This window comes from Macadamia integrifolia, chromosome 2, assembly GCF_013358625.1.
Source record: "Macadamia integrifolia cultivar HAES 741 chromosome 2, SCU_Mint_v3, whole genome shotgun sequence".
NCBI classification, from domain to species: Eukaryota; Viridiplantae; Streptophyta; class Magnoliopsida; order Proteales; family Proteaceae; genus Macadamia; species Macadamia integrifolia.
Window position 1 is genome coordinate 28,357,287 of NC_056558.1, and position 23,252 is coordinate 28,380,538.

The 23,252-nt window shown below is 35.1% G+C and overlaps 1 protein-coding gene across 2 annotated transcripts; it reads left to right on the top strand.

The window, feature by feature from the left end:
• The first annotated feature begins 13,320 nt into the window (after positions 1-13,320).
• LOC122090555 (probable anion transporter 4, chloroplastic) lies at positions 13,321-21,623 on the top strand. Of its 2 annotated transcripts, none has more exons than XM_042660198.1 (7): positions 13,321-13,611; positions 15,522-16,138; positions 16,293-16,400; positions 17,778-17,933; positions 19,388-19,603; positions 19,984-20,190; positions 21,007-21,623. In XM_042660198.1, the coding sequence occupies exons 1-7, from the start codon at positions 13,557-13,559 to the stop codon at positions 21,163-21,165; spliced, it is 1,518 nt and encodes a 505-aa protein (XP_042516132.1). In that variant the 5' UTR covers positions 13,321-13,556; the 3' UTR covers positions 21,166-21,623. The 2 variants fall into 2 exon arrangements, with proteins under 2 accessions (XP_042516132.1, XP_042516139.1); XM_042660205.1 differs by having other exon boundaries at positions 15,528-16,138.
• The last annotated feature ends 1,629 nt before the right edge of the window (positions 21,624-23,252 follow it).

Consider the following 23,252-nt stretch of genomic DNA (forward strand, 5'->3'; position numbering starts at 1 on the left):
TTATAAACAATAATTATAGGGCAAATATCAATGAGATGCGGCGAAATGGACCTGTATAGAATAGGGTAGTGAGGTCATTTCATGTGAAGAGGAGACAGACCATGTCCCAATGGCGGCTCAGATAACCATTTCCCCGTATTTATTCATTTGTTCATTTTGATATAGCAAGGAAGTCTATGCACCATATCTAGCTTCATTATAAATATGTTATAAGTCTTTGGGGGCTTGAATTGTGAATTAATCAGTCCCCAATCCCTCCAAATGTATACTAATCAATGTTGTGAAATGATAAGTTATAACCTTCTTTTGATTATTAGTTTATTCCTACAAGTTATTTAAGTTATGAGTAAAAATATGTTTTAAAAATAATTTAAAAGCGACTTACCATTATGTTATTCTCAAAAATTGTCGTTGTCTTACATATTTTTTACGATTTCATATTTGAAATGACATAATTTTATCCTCATTATAAAAACAAATTGATTACACTAAAAGGGTTAAAATGTAAAATTATACCTTTACACCAACATTGGTAACAACATATATATAATTAACTCGAATATAATCACCATATATTATTGTCTATAACATAATATCTTAAAGCGTCACGGATGTGATATATTGGATTGTTAATTATAAAATACTCATGCTATTAACACTCATGAATAATATTTTCTATTTATTAATGGTTCTATCACATTGATTATGAGCCAAAGAGACACCGTTAATGATTTTAAGTTCTTAACCACTCTTCCTTTTTTCTTTTCAAACCACTATTTTTTTGACAACTTCACGGTGCCATAATCTGAAATTCAATACAGGCAATCTAAGATTGACACAAGAATAAAACACATATGATACTGCAAATGTAATTCTAATTGAAGATCTTGGTTTGCATCTATGTCTTGGGTGATGCCTAGGAGAAATGATTTTGCAACCAAATGCTATAATTGTTTTCTTTTTTTTCTTTTTTTTTTTCCTTCCAACCTTATGTTATAATTTAAGTTAATTAACTCATATGAGCATTTGATGACATCCCAATGGACTATTTTGCGTAATGACAGATATAGTTAGATTTAGATCCTTAACAATTTTTTTTTTTTTAAGTAAATATAATCTTTGAGAGTTATGTGAAAACAAACCATTAAAGAATAGGAACACTTTTTTTTTTATATGATCTTAATTCGGAGTTGCTTGTTTTGCTCCACATGCTATGGCAATGTGATAAATTTATCAATAGGATGGATGCCTCATAATTGACCATAAATAAATTTTAGTGGCCTATCTCAATTACATGGTGAATCATTTTATAAACATATTTTATCTTTTAAAAATGTTCTTCATCCAATCATTTTTTTTAAATTTAAATTTTCAAAAAAATTTGATGCTTTGTTTTACTATGTGGTTTATTCTTTGTGAGAATATGTGTATGATACAAAAAGGTGTGGAAATATCGCCCTATCATTGTCCAAAAGAATGCTACTTCTTCATGCGAACCCTACACCTTGATACAAAAAGGTGTGGAAATATTGCCCTATCCTTTGTAAAAATCACAAAAATTAATCATTGTTGATACCTTTATGCATGCTCCTATTGGACCACACACTAGTGTAGGGGCTACACAACAAGGTAGCGATCTCTGCTTACCATAAATGTATGAGAAAATATTATTATAATCAATGTTGGTTACAAAAGAATGTAACCATACCTAATGATAACAAGATGCACACTATACACACACACACACACACACACACATATATATATACAGGAAAATGTTATATGAGTTGCCAAAATACCCTAAGCTACCTCATTGTGATTTTTATATTCATTTTCTAGGATAGGAAAAATATGTATTTAAAAAATCATGTAAAGGATATAGAGTACCCTGATGGTTCATATATATTTTTCCATATATATTTAAAAAATGATATGTGTGTGCTCAACTATTATGATCTTAAATAATTGTCTTTTATGGTATTACCATAACATGTTAATCACTATGTTCCCAATTGATATTATATGTGGCTATTTAACCACGCCTCGAATTAATTCAATCAATATTATCCCATATAAGTTTAAATGATTTTAGAATAAAGCACATACATAATTGAACATATCATTTTATAAAAAATAAAAAATTGTTGCATGTGTGTAATTATAATTGAGTAGGTTGTTTTGCAATACAAAGTCATGAGTGATGCAACAAACACTCCCACTTTGGTACAACGAAATGGACATTTGATGTACTTAATTATTTATCTTCTTGATGAATTTATTTTCTTTCAATTAAATAAAAAAATCATAAGTGATGCCTACCAAAAAAAGTTTCGCAACAAAATGCTATAAATGTAATACTTTTTTAATATATGATTTTTTTAATAAAATTTCACAATCATTCAAGCAGTGGCCAACTACTTGCTTTCTCATTCTAGGTTGAAGAACTCTCATAAGTTATAGGAGAAAACTTACAATTTCTTTCAATTTGATACAATTTGAGAAGATATTAATTCTAAACATGCTATTATGTACAAGGTAATTTATTTATTTATTTATTTATTATTATTTTTTTTTTAATAAGAGGGGAGGGTGATGTGTTTTTGTTTGGAGTCATATTTTGAAAATAACTATTGACTTAATAATTTTTTGGGTGAGTTGTTTGTAAAAAAATTGAGCCTATCATGCATACATAATAAGGTCTATTTGTCCCTTATTTTTTTCAATGAGTTTTATTTATGTTGGACTTCACAACGAAATTTGTTGAGGTTCAAATTTTGTGAGATTCTTGATATATGTTTAAAAATCTCATAGATCATGACTTTAAGGTTTCGAATTTCATATTTTTGTAGGTTTGAACATCTAATCCAAAAATTATTCCTAATCTTAAACAAGCAGCCATACAAGTATTTTTCCATTTATAAAAGTGATCACAGGTGAATGGACCAGGTTGATAAGATCATTTTTCATATTCCAATGTTATTTGCAATGGGAACAAAAAAACCAATAATAATAATAATGTGGGAATACAAGGTAAGTATAGAAATCGTTATTTATTTATTTAATTTTTAGGCAAAATTATTGGAATGATCCACCTTGGGCAGTCTAAATATTTGCCATGTGGCAGATTTTGATTCGTCCAAATCTTGAGGATATGTAGGCTTCAAAGTTCCCAACTTACATTTAAATTTTCAAACCAAACAAAGTTTGTCAAGTGGTTAAATAGAGGTATAAAAACCACGAGTATTAAAGTGTGCACAATAATGGTTCGAGAACCACAAGACTACATGGACATATATGGTATACACGCCAATGCATAGGAGGGTACTTGACTGCTATAAACTAAGGATGTGAATTTGAAACTGAAACTGAACCAAACCGTTTACATCGAAACCACAAAACCGTTTAGTAAATGGTTCGGTTATGATTTTAAGTTTAAGACTGATTAATTAAATGGGTTGGGTTGGTGTTAACCGTTTAAATCGTTGAGTTCAAACCGAATTGATAATGTGAAAACCGAACCGTTTAAAACGTCAAAATCGATTCAATTAACCCGTATAACGATTAAATATTTGGTTATTTTAACAAAACATAATGGTTTAATTTAGGTAACAATTAAATACCATAAAGATTGTCTAACAGTCTATTCAATAATTTACTATTATTATGTAGTTATGTTGATAAATTCTTGCTTGTTCAATACTTCATTTAATTTGATACAAGATTGAAGCATTTATCAACAAAAGCAAATTTGAGTAAACATGCGAATAAACTAGTAAACCGATTACTACCCGTTTATAAACCATATGGAATTAATCACGATTAAAACTGTTCAAAACAGTGAAATCGACACTATTTAAAAACCGCGAAACTGAAACCTTTTACTAAACAGTTGCGGTTTCATAAAGTGCAACCATTTAGTAAATGGTGCGGTTTTGGTTTCAGCCAAATAAATGTGAACCAAATCGAACCACATCGTATTCACCAAAACCAAACCGATTAACACCTTTACGATAGACTCTAAAATTTGATATGTTGTTAACCCAGATCATTCATTAACTATCTAAAGATTGTAATCGCGATATCATCATTCCATGTGACACAATGTGATAGGCTCTCTTAATAAACTTATAAAGGCTAAACCATTAAAATAAATCCACACCCCTTTACTAGTTAACATAGTGGTATGAGTATAGGTGTTGGTTCAATTTGGATTTGTTCCAATGACCCAAGCAAAACCATTTAAGAAATTATTCCGATTGAGCGTTTTTAAGTTGTTTCGGTCAAGAGGCTTTTGTCGGTTCTTTTTATTGCATTTCAAGTTATTGTTTCGATTTAGTAGTTTTGGGCATTATTGAGAATGAACACAAATTTTAAGCTCAATAAAGAACTTTGATGTTGTTGGGTTTGAACCCGACATCTATGCCCAAACTGAGACTTAAGAAATAAAATAATGATAATAATAAGTAAAATTAACTTACATAGTGGTAATCAACTACATGTAGTCGACCCTATTTAGTTGAGATAAGCATGAGTTGCTATTTAAGTGTAATGCTATAATCCGTTATTTTTGAATTGTTTAATATGTATACTTGGTTCAATAATGTGTCAATCGCATCATTTAATAAATAATTTCAATAATTAAAGGATCCAACTCTTCTACTGTGCAATAGAGGCGGTAGGTCATATCCAACACCCTGAAGCACCTCGATATGGAATCCAACATATGGACACGTGCCTCGATATGGACCATTGGATCTAAGCTGCCACTTCTATTGTGAAGTAGAAGAGCGCCGCCCATTTAAAATCATAATCTATTTTAATTTAGGCTCTCTTTGGTTTGATTTGTATTTTATTTATTAGACCTATTTATATTTTTGTAGGTATTTGGTATTATTTAGTCCTCATTTATGTTTATTATAAATCAAAATATGAGAGCTATCTGTGACTTGTGGTCACAAACCATTTATTGTGATTTGTGCGCTAATTTTTAATAGTCACGTGTTGGAATAGCTAAAAAAAGAGGGTAAAAGGGTAATTTCAATTATATTTTATAAATCATATTTCTTTCCAACAAGTTTGTTATGTGAGGATTATAACGGAATCAAAATATTGTCACATCCTCTCACTTTTTTATTCATGGTTTCCTATTGGGATAGGGGGAAAGAGAAGGAATCCTTGAATTCTGAAAGAAAAAAAATTAAAAATTTACAGAGTAGATGTGTTATGGTCCTGGAAGAACTCAACCCCATAAACCAGCTTATAAAGTGAGAGAACCCAATACCATATCAACCCACATTAATTCTTATAAAAAACTGATATATGATCTACCCCCATAAATTGATATGGGATCGTAACAAGATGACTTAGATCCTCTCTTGGATACTGCTGTATTGCTATGATGATGGATCACACATCATTTATCTGGGCTAATCTAACATCAAAACATGAAACCTTTCTCCATTCAACTTCTCTCTCATAAGGGAAAACGAAAGAAGCTCTAGGCATGGACCCGTTGAGGGGAAAGAAGCAAAAGGTTCTCCTATACATGCACACAGCTATAATCTTTGTCTTTTATAAAACAGTAAACTACAACCATTATAGGGCTGCCAGGTGCCATTCCGGTTTGTTTTTCGTTTCTTCGTCCAAATGAGCCTCAGCTGGGTTGATATCAAAGTTGGCAGAGAGATTCTCGGTGTTCAATGTTTATTATGATCTGTCATCTAAGAAATATATTTGGGTTAAATCCCACGCTAAAGGCTTTGGATTTTGCGGTCTAATGCATCAAGTGTTCGACGAAAGGCCTCAACCAGGGTTGATGTTTTTTTTGTTGGTAATGCAAAATCTTATTGAAAAAATGACTGGTTTCAAGTCAAGGCATCAACTTCATAGAGTTGATTCAGCCAAGGAGTAGATTGAGGTCATACTGACCTACACCGGATGGACAGGCCTCTCCTTGCAAGGGTGTCGGCAATACCGTTAACAGCCCTTGGAATATAAGAAAATGAACACTTTATAGGATTGGCACACATGAACCTGATATCCTCTGTGATAGGCCGGATTTGAAAAGGAATACAGCTGGAATCATTTGAAAGGGCAATAATCACCTCTAGGTTGTCTGATTCTACCCAAAGGCGAAAATATCATAAACCAATTGCTTCCAAAATACCTTCCTTAATTGCTTTAGCTTATTCGCTAATGATTGAGTGCATTGATGTTGGATTCGATGCAGCCAACAGTGAAAATCCATTGTGAACTACAATCATGTGTGCGAGGAGAAATGATATTTTCGGTTGTTTAAGTGGATGCATAGCGATGAGGGTGCGATGTGGTGATGAAGCGTGCAACAATGGTAGAGGCGGGTATATGGAATCATGGATGAGTGTACGTTCTGATTTGGACAGCAATGACAGATATATGATGGGCTTGAAGTGGGCAGCAATGATGGAGGATAGTTGGACGAGAGGCAATGGGTTTTGCTAATATGCTGCCGGTTCTATGAAGGCTTGCGATGTAACAACACTGGCAGCAATGGGTGATTGAGGCATTGAGCGTATGGGCATGCACAAAGGCTTGTGCAAAGACTATAGAGTGCAACTAATATGTTTGATAAAATTACTGAAAATGTTAGAAATATCAAAAGTTTAGATAATTTATTTTATAAATAGGCATACCAAACATATTTCTCATTATGCAATCTATTATATTTATACTAACCAAACGATTATTATATGTGGTCTATAATTTATTATCACAAACAATTTCTCAAAATTTGTTAATAAATACAAACATAAAATTGTACTAAAAAGAGCTAAGCCGTACGATTTAATTTCGATCAAACGATTTTGGGTTCTAATCAAGGGAATGACTTAAACAATTAAAAATCAAGGGGATGACACACTATGCATGTGTGTCGATGACGTATATGTAGACACACTACGTGACTCAACCATGTGGTCCCATCGAGTCCCCCACTTCCTAGGTGTCAATGGGATGATGTGGATTTCTAGTCCTCCAGCAACGAGTGTATAGATAGGTCCCACGGTCTCAACGGGTTTGCTTGTTTCATGCCATTGCACCAGCAAGCATGATTAGGCGACCAGCCACATAAACCCTTGCGGTGCATTGGAAGTTGGGAGAATTTACTTATTGAAGGGGAAAAAATATGATTATGTTTATTAAATAAAAAAACTGTATGGGATGGGAGAAATTTTGGGATGGAATAGGGATTAGATAGATAGATATGGTAAGTATTGTTTAACAAATTTTCTTAATCAAGTTGAATTTGTATTGATTCATTAAATAATCAAATAAATAAAACATTTAATTGGGGATTGGGACTCATACTAATTTAAATAATAATAAAAAAAATTAAATGAAACATGCAACTTCGTATGACAAAGACTCGTGGAAAACACTGATTTATTTATAAGAGAGGAAAAAGACTAGTGGGACGAGAGGGCCATTTCACAGGAAAAAAAGAAGAAGAAGAGATAGACACAACAAGCATTAGTTTGTGGTACACAGGCAGTGTGCCAGCCTTTTCCCTTATTTTCTATATGGCAAGGTGTTGTTTCACTAATTGTGACTTTCGTCGATGGTCACTGTAATGTTCACACTTTAATTTATATGAAAGGAAAAATCTTATTATGATTGAAACAGTGAATCAAAGAGTTGTATTTTTTTTTTTTTTTCAATGGGGTTAATTATGTCCTTTCACATAAACACTGCATTAGATAATTTTCGAATCTTTTAAAACCCTTTTTATCCTTGCATTAAATAACTTTTGTTAATAACACAAATGACATTTAAAAGAAAATTACAACTTCTTAGTTCATCATGTTTTGTAACACTAAGGGTCCGTTTGATAACGTTTCTGCTGTTTCTGTTTCAAGAAACGACAGAAATAGAAATTTCCGTTTCTGGGAACAGAAACATAATTTTTGATGTTTGATAAACCTTGTTTCTTGAAATTTCCGTTTCTGAGACTTGTTATCTTCCTAAAGAGACCTGCATCACTTTGTTTGATCCAAGGAAAAACCTGCAAATTGATCATTGTAGAATGAAATGATTTCCCCCTCATTTTAAGATCATAATAAAAAACTACAACGAAACCCCGTAAGATGACATGGTATGAGTTTCACCTTAAATGGAGTCTAAGAATGAAAATGAATTTTGCAGAGGATTCTGTAAATGAATACTCAATTATTATCCGATGCCTAATTAAGATCTATAAAACTACGTTCACAGTGACTATGAATTTTTGAATAACAATGATTCCTACTCCATTTGTGGTACAATCGATACATGTTGGGCCCTGCCTCTGCAACGTCAAAATGTCACAGTTGTTTCCAATTCCATTGTGGTACCAATGGCTCTCTGGTTCCATTGGCAACGTCCAGAGAGAAAAAAAAAACAGAAATACAGAGCTTGTACTCTAGGGGCCCGTTTGATAACGTTTCAAGAAACGCGTTTCTCTCGTTTCTGTTTCCAGAAACAACAGAAACGGAGTAAAAAGCGTTTGATAAAACTGTTTCGTTTCACTTATTTTCAGAAATAGAAATAAATTTTTTTTACTTATTTATGGTTCAAGAAACGACCTAGGAGAAACAAGTTGCCGTTTCTGGAAACGACTTGTGGCCATTATTTCATTGGTTACTATCGACTTCTAAAAATATGACTTATCAAACACCTTCAATTCCGTTTCTGTTTCTAGAAACGGAAATTTCTGTTTCTGTCGTTTCTTGAAACAGAAATGGCAGAAACGTTATCAATTTATGTATACAAGAGAGAGAGAGAGAGAGAGAGAGAGAGAGAGAGAGAGAGAGAGAGAGGAACTCACTCCAACACTTCTTCTGCTGTCAACCTTCGATCGCTGTTGAATCAAAACCCCAATCGAATCTGAGAGGCGAAGTGAGGGATGGGAAAAGATTGCTGTAACTTAGGGTTTCACACAGCTGGGACGAGGTTTTCCTAAAACCCTCCTGTCTCTGATGAAAACCCGTCTGATTTTATTTTAGGTTTTTGAGATGGATTTAGTCCTAAAATCCAGTTTTGATAACAAATCTCTTGATCACCTCCCTCCTGGCAACCGCAAGCTTCCATTTCCGGATGGATGAAAAAGCTAAGGCCGAAGACTGGAACCACGACGAAGAAGAAGAAGAAGACCAAGATCAGGTCCGTAAACCCTATATTCAGTGGCGGAGACAGTGGCGATGGTAGTGATGCCAAACTCCGTCTTCAATATCGATTTTTTGTGCCCCAATTTTGTTTCGAGAAACAAGCGAAACAAGTAAAACTTGTTTCGTCATTCATGTTTCTTGAAGCATAAATTGTTATAAATTTCAATTTATGTTTCAAGAAACAAGTGGAGCAGAACACTTTTACCAAACGGTATTTATGCCGTTTCTTTGTTTCTGAGAACAAGAAAACACAGAAACACGTTTATGGTAACATTATCAAACGGGCCCTAAGTTGCACCCTCTAATCAGATACTTGTAATGAGAGAGAGAGAGAGGGGTTTAACGAAGAATTCTCACAAGATTGCTTTGCTTTTAAACCATATTATTGATGTCTATGGGATGGTAATAGAATTGCATTAAATATGTTACAAGTCCCCAATTGCATGGTTTTCATTATCTTCAAAAAAAAAATGGGGATTTTTTTTTTTTGGGGGGGGGGGCCAAACATGAGTTCTGAGACTTGTACAAATAATAATGCCATATGGATTAGAAGAACAAGAAGTTCCTTGATAACCTACCTCAATGCATCATATGAAAGGGTGACATGACAATTTTAATTATTCAGATAAATAAGTCTAATATTAATTATTGAATTGTCAAAGTTTAAAAGCCGAATTCAATACTACAAGTCTAAAAGTATAACCCTTATTTTTCACCCAAAAAAATAAGTATAACCCCTTTAGTAGTGGCACTTTTATTGTATTCTTAGTTTTCTACAAAAATGAAGATTATTCAATGGAGTTTCATATTTTATAATCCGAGAGTTCCATTGGTGTTGAGAGTGGAAATTTAAGGATAATTTTAGCTTTACTTGTCTATAAATTTTGTGTCCTCTTATGTCACAGGACAAACTTATAGGTTGCGTAGGAGACATTCCTATGTTGATTACGAGGGAAACCATTTATTCCTTATATATAAGGAGAGTTGTTAGGTATATGTGTATTTATAACTTGCCACTTTGTTGTAATTCTTTCTTATCTTATTATGAGAACTATTTTAAGATAGATGCATAAAAAGGTTATAAAAAATAAACTAAAATAATATCATAATGTTATTATAAAAATAAAAAAAAAAAGAATATCACTATTATGCACATTTTTCAAATACACATTAATATAACTCTATTAAGTTCATTGAAAAAAAAATGTTATATTAAAATAATAAAAAAAAATTAAGATTACAAATTATTTGATAACTTGAGGAATTTTAATAAGAAAATCTCTTTAATAATTATGGTATGACTCTTTCATTTTTGCTTAGTTTTTCTAATTGCAATGATTGTGCCATTACAATTACTTTGGTGATCTTTCACGCCATGTGGCAGACTTGAAAGAGTGTGGGTGGGTCCATGTGATTGTGGAATCTATGCCCATATCTTTGGTGAAGAGGTAAGGAAATGAGTACATAGTTCTACAAAATACAAGATTACGACTTCCATTTTTATGGAATCTAATGGTATTTGTTGGGCTAAAACTTAAACAGTGAAAGTGGAGTGTGTCTTATCACATGAACCATCCCCATGGCAAGCCGTGACAAAAGGTGCTAATTGTTCTTATTTAATGTTCTTATATCATTAACTATTATCAAACCTTAAATTGTTCTAAATACACACTCTTTAAAAAAAAAAAAAAATCATGTTAATGTGGGGATTCTTTCCTATGCCCTCACATAACTAACTTACTCTTTCCTCTCTAACTTTGAAAACACCCTTTTAATGAAACTGATTATCACATACTAACTGGTGTGATATGGGGAGCTAGGGCTAGAAAACAATAAAGTTGTAATGACTTGTTAAGAGAATAAATATGATGAATTTCAGTATTGGTAGAAGGATTTATATATATTTTTGAGGGTGAATGAAAAATCAAAACAACTTAAAAAAGTTAGACAAGGGATGGATCCCAGATAGAGAGACAAGACAGCCTTAAAAATATGATATAACAAAAGACGAAGGGGAGAACAATAAACAAAAACGAGAATATTCAAAAAGAAAAAAAGGGGGGGGGAGAAAATGATAAATCAAAGAATAATACATAAAAAACCCGAGGCAAATAATAATAAAAATGATGATACATCAAAAGCCAGAGGAGAAATAAGAGAGAGAACAAAAAAAAAGAGAGACAAGATGCCTACTTCGTATAGTGTATAGGTACACAAAACAAATAGAAAGAAGTATGTTTTTTATCTCAAATGTGATGGCTTCTCACCTTCTTCGATGTGTTCAATAGAACGAGGAAGATCATACTTTTTTATTTGTTTTACACTAAACATGATGAATCACAAATCACAACACTAAAGCCAACTTACCAAATGCATGATGATTTACCATTGAAGTTTTTCAATATCCATCGCCATATATTCTTTGCTGAAATGAAATATGACTTTATAATGTGGTCAAGTTTTCTAAGAATATATTTCTAGACATATTTGGAGAAAAAAACAAAGAGAAGTATAAGTGATTTATACTTTTTGATTGATTCCAATAAAGGCAACCATCAAAGGTTGACAAATTTACCTGGAAAAAAAAAAGTTATCGAGTAAAAATCAAATTGGTCATAGTTGTCAAAACAACATATAAGAATCCTGAAGCTAAACCAAACCGTGAAACTTTAAGGTTTTGAATCAAGTTCCAAGCAAATGAAAATGATAATTTTTTGGAAGAATTTGTAATTCAATGAACTAAGTCCCCACTATCTCCAAATCTACACGTAACGCTAGCAAGTTTTTGAGGGATCTATATGGTAGCATTACGTAATAGAATTTTACAAAATAGCATATTATTGATGGTTGGATTCCCTTCTTTACATCTCAGCGGTTCAACCTGTTTGTTGTCACAAACTCTATTCTCTCCATCACCGCTTCATCCCATCTCTCCCCCCTATGTGCCTTCTCCCTGCCCTGCCCTGCGGTATCTGCGCCACACTTCTTCTTCTTCTTTGTCTTGTCTGTATTACACAAGCCAATCCAATTCACAGTACTGCACCGTGGAATATACAAATCGTTGCTGTGTTAGTAATCAAAACCCATAACGAGCCCATGCTCCTCTGTTGTTTCATTCACTGGGCCCATGACCTTTCAAAAAATAAATTATTATTATTATTATTATATTTTAGATTTTCCCTAAATTTTCTGTCACATACAAAATTGTTAATATCACCGCTGATACGATACGGACACATACTAATTGTCTCGGTGTCAAGTCCATAGAATCAAAGCATAATTCAAAAGAAAAAGACTAAAGATAGCATAAAAGGCAGTGTAGACCTTGCACCAACGAATGGATCAATGAGAACATACACAGAGATACAAACAATGAGAAAAATTTATGTTTTCCATATTGGTGGGGGGCATTCATTTAGCCCCTCCTTGTGTCTTGGTGTAGAGGCTACACTGCTTTTTAGGTTTTTGTTTTTCCTAAAAAAATTATATGTATTTTTGAATACCGATACATGTATCATTTTGACCAATATGGATCAATAAAATTTCAGTATCAATCATGGATGATACCAATATAGGTTCATTTGATACCAATTCTTAAAACTATGCATACACGATCGAATGAACTCATCTATAGCATATCAGGGTAGCTACATAATAATTCCAAATCATCTCTATTGCGCCTAGCAGACATCTAATGGTTGGGCAGCATTTGAGATTGGTTCAGATCCTTTCCTGATCACAATGCGTTTAATGTGAGTCAAAAGGTTGGCAGCACTCTGATCATTGGATATGTGATCCATATGCACTGAAGAAGATCTGATTCCATTAAGATGTGTGTCGGAATGCTTTCAGCCATTGGATGTGCATTGGGGTGGATCCCTTTCCAACAATAAATGTGGACGGAAATAAACGATACGATTAGATATGTTGGAGAAATTTCCACATCAGTGGCGTAGCCACGCCACAGGCGTGATTTAAACGGGAAAAAAAAAGCCGTTTTCAATCACGATTTTTTAAAACTACGTGGCAAAAGGTCGACCCTCCGTCAGACTCGGTGTACAAGACCAGTAACTAAAAACATGGATTTTTCCCGCTTTGCGGAAAAACCGAGGAAGAAAAAGGGAAAAAGGCAAAAAAGAAAAAATAGAAAAAAAGAAGAAAAAACGCATTAATTTGAATGAAAAGGATTTCTGTTATCCATTCTCAGTCTCTCATGAACACACATACAAGAAATTACAGTAGAAGAAGTGAGGGAGAAGGAGAGGGAGTGAAGTGAGAAGCTAAATTTAGATGAGATATTGGGTATTTCGTTGAACAAACTGAAGAAATTTAGATAAATTATACTTTCAAAGGGTTGATGTTGTAGTCGCCGGGGCAATGGCATTCGGAGCGGTTATTCCGAGCCGTAATTTCGGTTATTTTCTTGGTTCAGGTATAGATCTTCAACGCTATGTCCAATATTTTTGTCTTTGATTTTTGTGGTTATTTTATTTATTTTTTGGATTGGGAATGGGTGGTTGCAATGGAAGAGTTGTCTGAGCTAGATTTGTTTTCAACAGTTTTTTGTGGTTCCTTCGATCACACAATTTTTGGTCATTCTGATTAGTGTTTCTTTACCTTGTTCTCTGTTTGAAATCGGTTTGAATCTGCTGATGCACTGGGTTTCGATTCTTGCTTCGTTCTTTCTCTGTTGAAGGAGAAAGGTGCAGTCATGGGAGCTTCCGTAGTTTTTAATTAGTTTGAGCTAATCTAATGTCGAATTATATAGTTAAATCCGTCCACTGTGTTGGAAGGAGTGTTTACTGTACTGTCGTGACTCTGATTTCGTCACTGGGAGTGTAGGATGTTCTTTGTAATTTTAGTCATGTTATCTCTTTCCTTGTTTAATATATTCTTGTGTATGAACTATGAAGTTCTTTTTAGAGTCAGTAGTTCGAAATGTTTAAACATGGCTATCAGCAGAGGATTCATAGAAACACTCCTTATCTGAAAGGGTCTGGAAGGTAGTGTGGACTAATGATGTAAGCTCCAATCCAAAAATGGGTTTCTCTGCTTAATGCTTAAAATCATGACACTGAATGATAGTATGTATTTAGGAATCTAGTCTTCTTTTTTAGGCCCAAGCTCTTGTGATAATTTTCTCTTATGTTTTGTTCACAGTCTTTATCATGTTTCCCTCAACTCCCTCTTTTTGTAAATGATGAAGATGTTAAGCACCCAGGATCTTGTTCTGATTCTATTATGGATTCTAGCTTTCTGTCCCAATTATCTTCTTGACAAGATTTTAGCATTTCATGTGCTAATGAAGGTTAGAATATGATTAAGATCTATTGTGCTTTAATAGACACTGGATATTGGATGGAGCTAGTTCTTGTACTTGATATAGTAATGGCAAATTTGTTTCCTTGTCATCTGATTAGCGTTTGAATATCATGCATGGAAGCTAAGGAATTCTCACTTTAGTATTGACCATGGTTCACCTTCTTTGGTGAAAATTTTCCATTTCCCCCATCAAAACGAAAAGGGAAATCAATAGGAGATCAGAGAATTTATACAGAAAAAACTTCTATGTATCAAACCTAATAGTGAGCTAAACTTGTGTTTTAGTTATAGTACTTTTTATTTTCTTGCCCTTCCTATTATTGAAAAATTTGGCATGGATTTTACCAAATTTTTTGTTTTTGAAATTCCTATTGTCAACATGATTAAGGTTTATAGGTACATGAAGTCTAGATGCATGCATTTGGACTGCATTCCAACCAGCTGGTATCCTCTGTCTCTTTTTTTCGATGAAATTTTTTGCTTTACCCATTGCCTGAGATGGACTATGACTGTAATGTCCAGTATTTGGTTACTCTACTGTAGAGCTAACTGCAGAGCTAATTTCAGATGATACAGTGTTGGGAGGTGTTTAACTCCAGTATCTTCCATGTTGTAGCTTTTGTATAAGGATGGAGAACAGATCCGCATTTCATCTGTCAATATATTTTCATGTTAAACTTAACGTTCTGCTTGAATAACAGCTTGCTAGAATATTAATATTCAGCACCGAGCAGTAATGTTGACTCTCCTTCTTGTGTGCTTGCCATTTTTGTACATGCACAGGTAGATGGAGCATACCTTTATACCTTACTCCTGTTAATAATGATCCATCAGTTTCCTCTTATGGGTATCGATGCACACTTATTCAATACTGCAACACCTACCATTTGCTTTTGGCTTCAGTGTGCTGAACGCATCTACCTTATGTATTTACTTTCGTGTACTAAATGGTTTTATTTATGCACTTTAACACTTCTGATGGATCTCTTTTTCTACTTTGTAACTCACTAATCACTGCAGGAAAAGTATATCAAATAGAGCAGGCTGGTACACATCAAAGGGGAGAGCATCAAGGTGTTTGTGGTGCGAGATATGGACAGGGAAACATTTTCAACAAAAAGTCACCCCTTCTAAAGAAATCCTGTTCCTACAAGTCAAGAAACTTGTATAGACCAGTGATTCATCTTATTGGTCCTTCAGACATGAAAACTAGAAAACGAAAGACGGGAACCTTTGGTGAAGTAGAGTATCTTCACTCAGACCCACCATTCGATGAAAAGTTTCATGTGTTAAATCTTAAGCAAAGAATTCAAGTAAGATGCAGATGTTTTATTTCTTCAGATCCCTCTGTTGGCAGTTTGGTTCAGCTCAGAAAGATGCATAAATTCGGTTTATATAATGGGCATGTCCAACACTCTGACTTTCATAAAGCATCTACGACACGTGCTGAATATAAATCAGAAGAGTATGAGATAGCAGGGGAGAAGCTGAACTCACTGAGCTCTTCGGAAGTGCCGAATGAAGCTGTTTTAGTGGAAGGGAGTGTGCAAAATATATCTTGGTGGGAGAAATTTCCAAAGCGTTGGGTGATCGTACTACTATGTTTTTCTGCATTTCTCCTCTGCAACATGGATCGTGTAAGTGTTGATCTCCCTTTATAGTGATGTTTGTACCTTCCCAAAAATTTTGGACTCCTCGGCTGTCATCTTACATTGTTTCTTACTCTGAACAATTCAGAATAATGAAGTGCCATTTATCTAAATAGTAGCTGAACAATATTATTCTGTGCAGGTCAACATGAGCATTGCCATACTTCCGATGTCACAGGAATTCAACTGGAATTCTGCAACTGTTGGTCTAATTCAGTCTTCTTTTTTCTGGGGTTACCTGCTGACTCAGGTTTGCCTTGAATATTGGTTCCTTAATTATAATATGAGTAGCACAGTGTTAATATCTGGGTGTGAAAATGGGAAAACCCCAAAAGTGGGAGTATGAAACTGACAAGTCCCACCAAAAGGAATCCACATGTGTTCTGTTTTAGGTGGTCCCACCCTAGCATTATTGTGACTTTCCCCAAGGTTCTTGTTTGAGAAGCTACAAGAGAAAGTCTCTGTCAGTTTATGCAAACTGTATAATTGAATGCCTGCACTTATATGGACATGCAAAAAATGTAACATGAACAACGGTTTGAAAACAACATGTTTCTAGATTGTTCAGACCTGGCAATTGGCAGTCAGACAATTGACTGTCTGAACAGTGTGGGAAAGTGTGAAATAAAGATTCAAAACATATATTAAAAGATTTTCATTCAAATAGTTCATAGAGTGTAGCTTGGTGTTAGGATAATTTGTTATTTAGGAGGTCTTGTGTTAAATTCCTGCGCAATGCACCTCAAGAAGAATTTTCAAATCTTAAAAGATTGGTACACTGTAACAGTGCTCTACGAAGTGGTCTGGATGTCTGGTCTGAATGGTCTATAGGCAGTACAACTGTTTGAATGAGGAAATCTGTTGACTAATCAATGGTTGCTATGTTGTGAGAAGTTATGACCTAAGACTTGATTGTTCAGGCCCACTCAACGGGCTGTTTGCCTGGTGCAAACTGTCCATGAAAACACCAGGTGAGATTATATTTTTGCATTTATAGGATTAGTCATTTTATTTTTCAATGTTGGACACCTACTGTTCTCAGAAGACAATGTTGACCAAATTTTGAACTGATTTCTTAAACCTGACCTTGGCACAGAACCGGAAAGGCCTCAGGTCAGTTTGACCTGGTTCAAATGTTGGACAAACTAAGGTCGAAAGCTACTCATCAATTATCTCTCATTAAATGCTGATTAAACTTCCTATGAAAGAGCTGGAGATTTCAATATTTTAAAACTATTAACTCTACAATCCATCAAATCAAGGAAAGTTTTTAAACCTGTGAAAATGTGACATCCATAATAAGATCTAATTAATAATGAAAAAGTAGCTAATTAATACCCATCAATTAGAAGGACTAAGTGAGAAGTCAAAAGTATATTCCCTCCCCCCCCTCCAACGTGGGCCTAACAGTTCTGGCTGGTTCTTAAATAACTTCTGTTCAAATAGAGGGCCAACTGAAATCCTGACAGTTGACTATCCTACCAGTGGACACTGCTGCAGAATAATAGAATGTCATAAATTTTTTGTAGGCTGGACATGGTATATACTTGTTATTTTTTGTTCTTGGAATATCTAATTCATATAATCTGTTATATCTAACAGCATTTTCCCCCTGAATGATGAACAGATTGTTGGAGGTATATGGGCGGATAAGATTGGTGGTAAGCTTGTACTAGGTTTCGGGGTGGTTTGGTGGTCTCTTGCAACAATTCTAACACCTATAGCTGCAAAACTTGGGCTTCCCTTCTTGCTTATTACGCGTGCCTTTATGGGGATTGGTGAGGTTGGCTTCTTTCATTGTTTAATTTTGTTTCTGAGAAGCACTGTTGGATTTATAGATTACAATGACTAGAATTTCTTTTCCAGTTCTCTTTATTTTTATAAGGTACATATTGAGGACGATACAATGAACAGAGCCATCAGAGCACCATCCTACTTGAACGACTGTTATTTCCATGCCCTCTCTCACGCAAACTTATTGATATAATCCTTCCATATGTTTTTCTTTGGAAGGCGGAATTCTATCTCAATCTTGTTTTATCCGCATTTACAAGTAAAAAATGCTTGTGTGTGTGTGTCTCCCTTTTTCCTCCATATGGATAATAAATCCACGATGACAAAAATTGAAAAGGCGGGGGTCTGTAGTATCTCTTGATCACTGTCCTTGAGAGTTATTGCAGTCTGGGATTGTCAATCCAATGATACTCCAACTACAAAGATAATGAAAGGGATAGAAACAACACACCTTTCACTAAACAATGTGTCAAGATCAACTAAGCAATGGATGGACACCATCTGATTAGGATCAAGGGATGGGATATAAACAACACACACCTTTCACAGTTGTGGATGAAAAGGGATAGATATACTGAGCTACAATAGATGCAGTCATAATAAATTTTACAATTTCTTTCTCCATGATCCTCCTTAGGTAGAGTTTACATTACTTAAGACCCTCGCAAAATTTAGAAAATCGAGATTTCCACTGTGAATGGAAACAAAATAAATTCTAGAAGCCATATTCTTATTCTGACACAATAGTCTTGAAGGAAAACAAGGAAGACAGGCTCTTCCATAGTTCCATGTATTCTTATCCTTTTGTAAAATAATCGTCTTTGACATGAGAACTGACAAGTGTAGATCTGAAATGCTAAAATAAGGTCAACCATGAATAACGTTCAATGCACATGACGTATATCTATACTTTGTGGGATCATGTGCTGCATCACTGTTCTCTTTTCCCCGGTTTATTCCATCTATACCTAAATTTTATTTAATATATTTTTGTTGGTCGGGCTTTTCTTAACCTTTTATTTATCGGATTCTGTCATGGATCAAACTTGAATTCTTATTTTTAGTCATGTCGTTAATCTATATGATTAATACATAACATACACATGGGACCTCCTCCTGTATATGCCTAATAATTTCATCCGTTACTAATACAAAGTGGTACATGCTTAATGCTGATTCTGGTTTAAACCATTCTGAGTGGATACTTGTTGGTCTCTCCCTAGTTCTAGAACTCTCTCCATATATATGATTTTATTTATTTATTTATTTATTTTATTATTTTTTTTATTTCTTTCAAATGTTCTCATGATATTGATTTAATTAAAACTTAGGACATTTCTATCTGGATGCTCAAATGTTAAACTTTTTCTGTTTCAACTTTATTGCACCTAAGTTACTTGGCTGAGTAGTGGATTTTTATTCATCCTAATGTTCTCTCTTCAGGGTGTTGCTATGCCAGCTATGAATAATATACTTTCAAAGTGGGTCCCTGTATCTGAAAGAAGCAGATCTCTTGCAATTGTATACAGTGGCATGTATCTTGGTTCTGTGACAGGCCTGGCCTTTTCTCCTATTTTAATCCACAAATTTGGCTGGCCCTCTGTATTTTACTCTTTTGGTTCCCTTGGAAGTATCTGGTTGATATTATGGCTGAATAAGGTGAGTGGAGTGTGGTCCTCTTGGTTAATTTACTCTTTTTTCTGGTATTGGACATGAGAGTGTTATTGAGAAAAGAAATCCTAGCTTCTACACTGGAATACATTTATAATATACTTGCCTACGTAAAAGCCAAGCTAACCTCTCTCTCTCTCTCTCTCTCTCCCCCTCTCATGCATATCGTTTCTTAATAGAATAGTAGGCAACAACACTATTTAATGACCCAAAATTAACATTATCTCATTCTTACTTAAAAGTACTTCTGTCTCATATGCTCAACATTACTTCTTAATAAAATGATACATTTAAGTACTATTTGATGCTCCAATGTTATTTCATGGAAGTTTCGCTGAAACTTAATTTTTTTTTTTGGCTTTTCATAGGCACACAGCTCTCCAAAAGAAGATCCGGAGCTTTCTACTGATGAAAAGCTTATCTTGGAGGGCAATGCTTCGAAGGATCCGGTTTCTGTCATTCCATGGAAATTAATTTTGTCAAAAAGACCTGTTTGGGCTCTTATAATCTCCCATTTTTGTCATAATTGGGGAACTTTTATTCTTCTTACGTGGATGCCAACATACTATAATCAGGTATTTGATTGTGTGAAGAGTTGGAGATAAATTTTTTATAGTTTGATGATAGATTGGGTATCTATTTAATGCTTGAACTCTTGAGAAGTGGGAACTACTTCAGAAGGCATGGATAGAATGAAAATGCATTATGACTTTGTCATGTGTAATAAGTTGCCATGATGCCATATCCATGTATTGGATTCACATGCTTTAAAGCAAGCTCCCGGAAGAATTTGAATCTTTTTTTTTTTTTTTTTGGTGGTGTGGCCTCAATTCTAGTCCTACCACTTGACATCATGGATCATGAGTATAGCCAGTCAGCTTTAGTAGAGATTGATGGGCCTTGTGGTTTTGACAAATGGAGATCTTGGTCAGTTACTTAATTATTAACCATGACTGCAGACTTGGGTTGGAGGAGGGTGGTGGGATAGAATGTTTTCCAGATATCTATTATTGTTAATTATTGATATATTTTTACTACTGCAACTTCTGAATCCATTAATCTTCCTCAAAACAAATAAGGTTCTATAGAATTCAATGGATTTCTTGAAGTACTGAATACAGATTACCAAATTTTTTTTATTATGTAACTGTAGCTGCAAACTCACATTTTCCTTGTACAGGTAATGAACACATGTACATAGTAAGCACACACAAATGTAATGGTATTTGGTAGTGCCATAGTGCCCATGGTAACAACACACAAGTGTAATGGTATTTGATAGAGCACAATATCAGGATTGATACAAATCCCTCAAATAGAATATATACTCTGTATAGACTAAGATGGCAGTGAGCTACATGAATCTTACTTCTTCCCTCTTCTTTGTCCAGGTGTTGAAGTTCAATCTCACTGAATCTGGATTATTGTGTGTCTTACCATGGCTAACCATGGCCGTGTTTGCAAATATAGGAGGGTGGATTGCTGACACTCTTGTAAGCAAAGGTCTTTCAATAACTGTAGTTCGAAAGGTAAGCTCTGTTCAGTGTTGACCAAGGAGCTCATAACTGGAATTATCGGTGAACATTTTCTTAGTGCCTATCAGGGTGGATGTTCCTGTGCTTTAACCGTGTCTATCTGTTCATTGTTGCATAATATCTGATTAAAAGCTTATGGTTCAATAGAAAAACTACTAATTTCAATAACCTTCATTGCTTTTCGTGTACTTTTTTGACTATGTTGTCTGGATTATTTAGTATAAATGTTTTTTCACTGTCTATACGGGCATGTATGTTGGGTTTCCTCCTAACATGAAGGAGGTGGACCCACATGCATTAATGGCGGTGAGAAGTGCATTACCAACTCCCTCTCCTAATTATTGTGTATAAAAAGGAGGGTACGGGTAAGAGAGAGTGCATGACTCCTCTCCTGGTGTCGTGATAGCGTACTCCATGAGTTGGGTGAGCATGTGAGCCCTTTTCTCATTTCGTTATCATGAGTGGAGAGAAAAGAGAGAAAAATTAAACCATAGAGAGGGTGCTTTGTGAGAGAGATGTGGTACAAGAAGTGCTGTGTGTTGCACAGAATATCACACAGAGTATGCACAGAAAATAGTGTACACGAAATGGTGCACATACAGAGGGTGGTGCACAAAGAATGGTACACGTACATTAGGGGTGTCAACGGTCCGGGTTGGTGCGGTTTCGGTCTGGTTCCACCGGTTTCGGTGTGAGTTTGGAAGTGACCGAAACCGACCCATTAAGGATTTATCGGTTTCGGTCCGGTGTCGGCTTCGGTGCTGTTTGGGTTCGGGTTGGTACCGATTTAGATTTATTAGGTTCATTTTGGTTTGGATCGGTTTTTTAAACCGGTATGGAGCCATTAGGAAACAACCAAATGATGAATTGTTGAACTTCGGTTTCTTAAATCGATTTGTAACCGGGTTGGTTTTGGTTTTTGGTCTAGTTTGAATTCGATTTTCCATACAAATGTATACAAAACTATTCAAATTTTGATTTTTTTAATGAATTTTGGAGTGTTTCGGTTTCTTACCGGTTTGGTTTCGGTTTCGGTCCGGGTTTTGAGCCGGTTTCGGTTTGGTTTCGGGTTCTTCCGGTTTTCGGTGCGGTTCGGTTTGGTTTTGGGGTTACAATACTCGAAACCGAACCGAACCAATAAGGCTTCGGTTCGGTTCGGTCCGGGTTGTTAACGGTTCGGTCCGACCGGTTTTACCGGTTCGATTTAGGAATTGACACCCCTACAACAGACTATACACAAGAGTACGGAGTGGATTATGATGAGATATTTGTAACAGTTATAAATATGAACTACTGTCTCATCGTAGCAGTTATAATTTTTCTATTTATAAAGAAAAGAAATCTTATAATTTTCCCGAGAAGGCAAGAACTATAGAACGAGATCCCTGCCAACCGCACTAGGCACTCAAATGCAAATCTGACAACTAGGAGGCCCTTGGGGCATGAGCCTGTGTATTGGGGTGCGCACATTGGTGCTCCCATCGATCGGATGAGCGCTGGCCACAATATGGTTGGAGAGGAATTGAATCCAAGAATTACTGCATTACTCTAATTTCTCGAATTTTAATTTTGGAAAAAAGGACACCATATCCGAGAGCATGGCTCGTGCACCCAAATAAGCCCTTGCGAAATAACTGGCATACCCTCTATGAAATATAAAAGTCTCACCTACTTCCATAGGCACTCTCATTGGCCCGGCCGGATCCTCTTTTGCCGAGCTAGGTGTCCAACACGCATCCGACAACTAAGAGCACTTGGGCACGTATCCCAAGATATGTGCACACACACACCCCAAGAGATGCCCAACTATCAAATGTGCATTGTGTACCATGATTGGCTCGTCTTGTTGCAATGGGTCGTACACAAGAGTACGTAGTGGATTACAATGAGATCTTTACAATAGTTACAAAGATGACACTACCACATCATTGCAACTAGGGGTGAAACAGGGCCGAGTTGGGTTAGGGTTTTAAACCCTAACCCAACCCTAGGTCCCAAAACTCAACCCAACCCTAACGCAACCTTGCCGGGTTCATGCTCAGGCCCAACCCTGAACCCCGAGTTGAAACCCTAACCCAACCCTAGGTCCCAAAACTCAACCC

Coding starts and splice junctions, on each gene's coding strand:
- LOC122090555 (XM_042660198.1), top strand. CDS start 13,557: ATGGCATTCGGAGCGGTTATTCCGAGCCGTAATTTCGGTTATTTTCTT. Junction 16,401..17,777: donor GGGGTTACCTGCTGACTCAG/GTTTGCCTTGAA, acceptor AATGATGAACAG/ATTGTTGGAGGTATATGGGC. Junction 19,604..19,983: donor TGATATTATGGCTGAATAAG/GTGAGTGGAGTG, acceptor GGCTTTTCATAG/GCACACAGCTCTCCAAAAGA.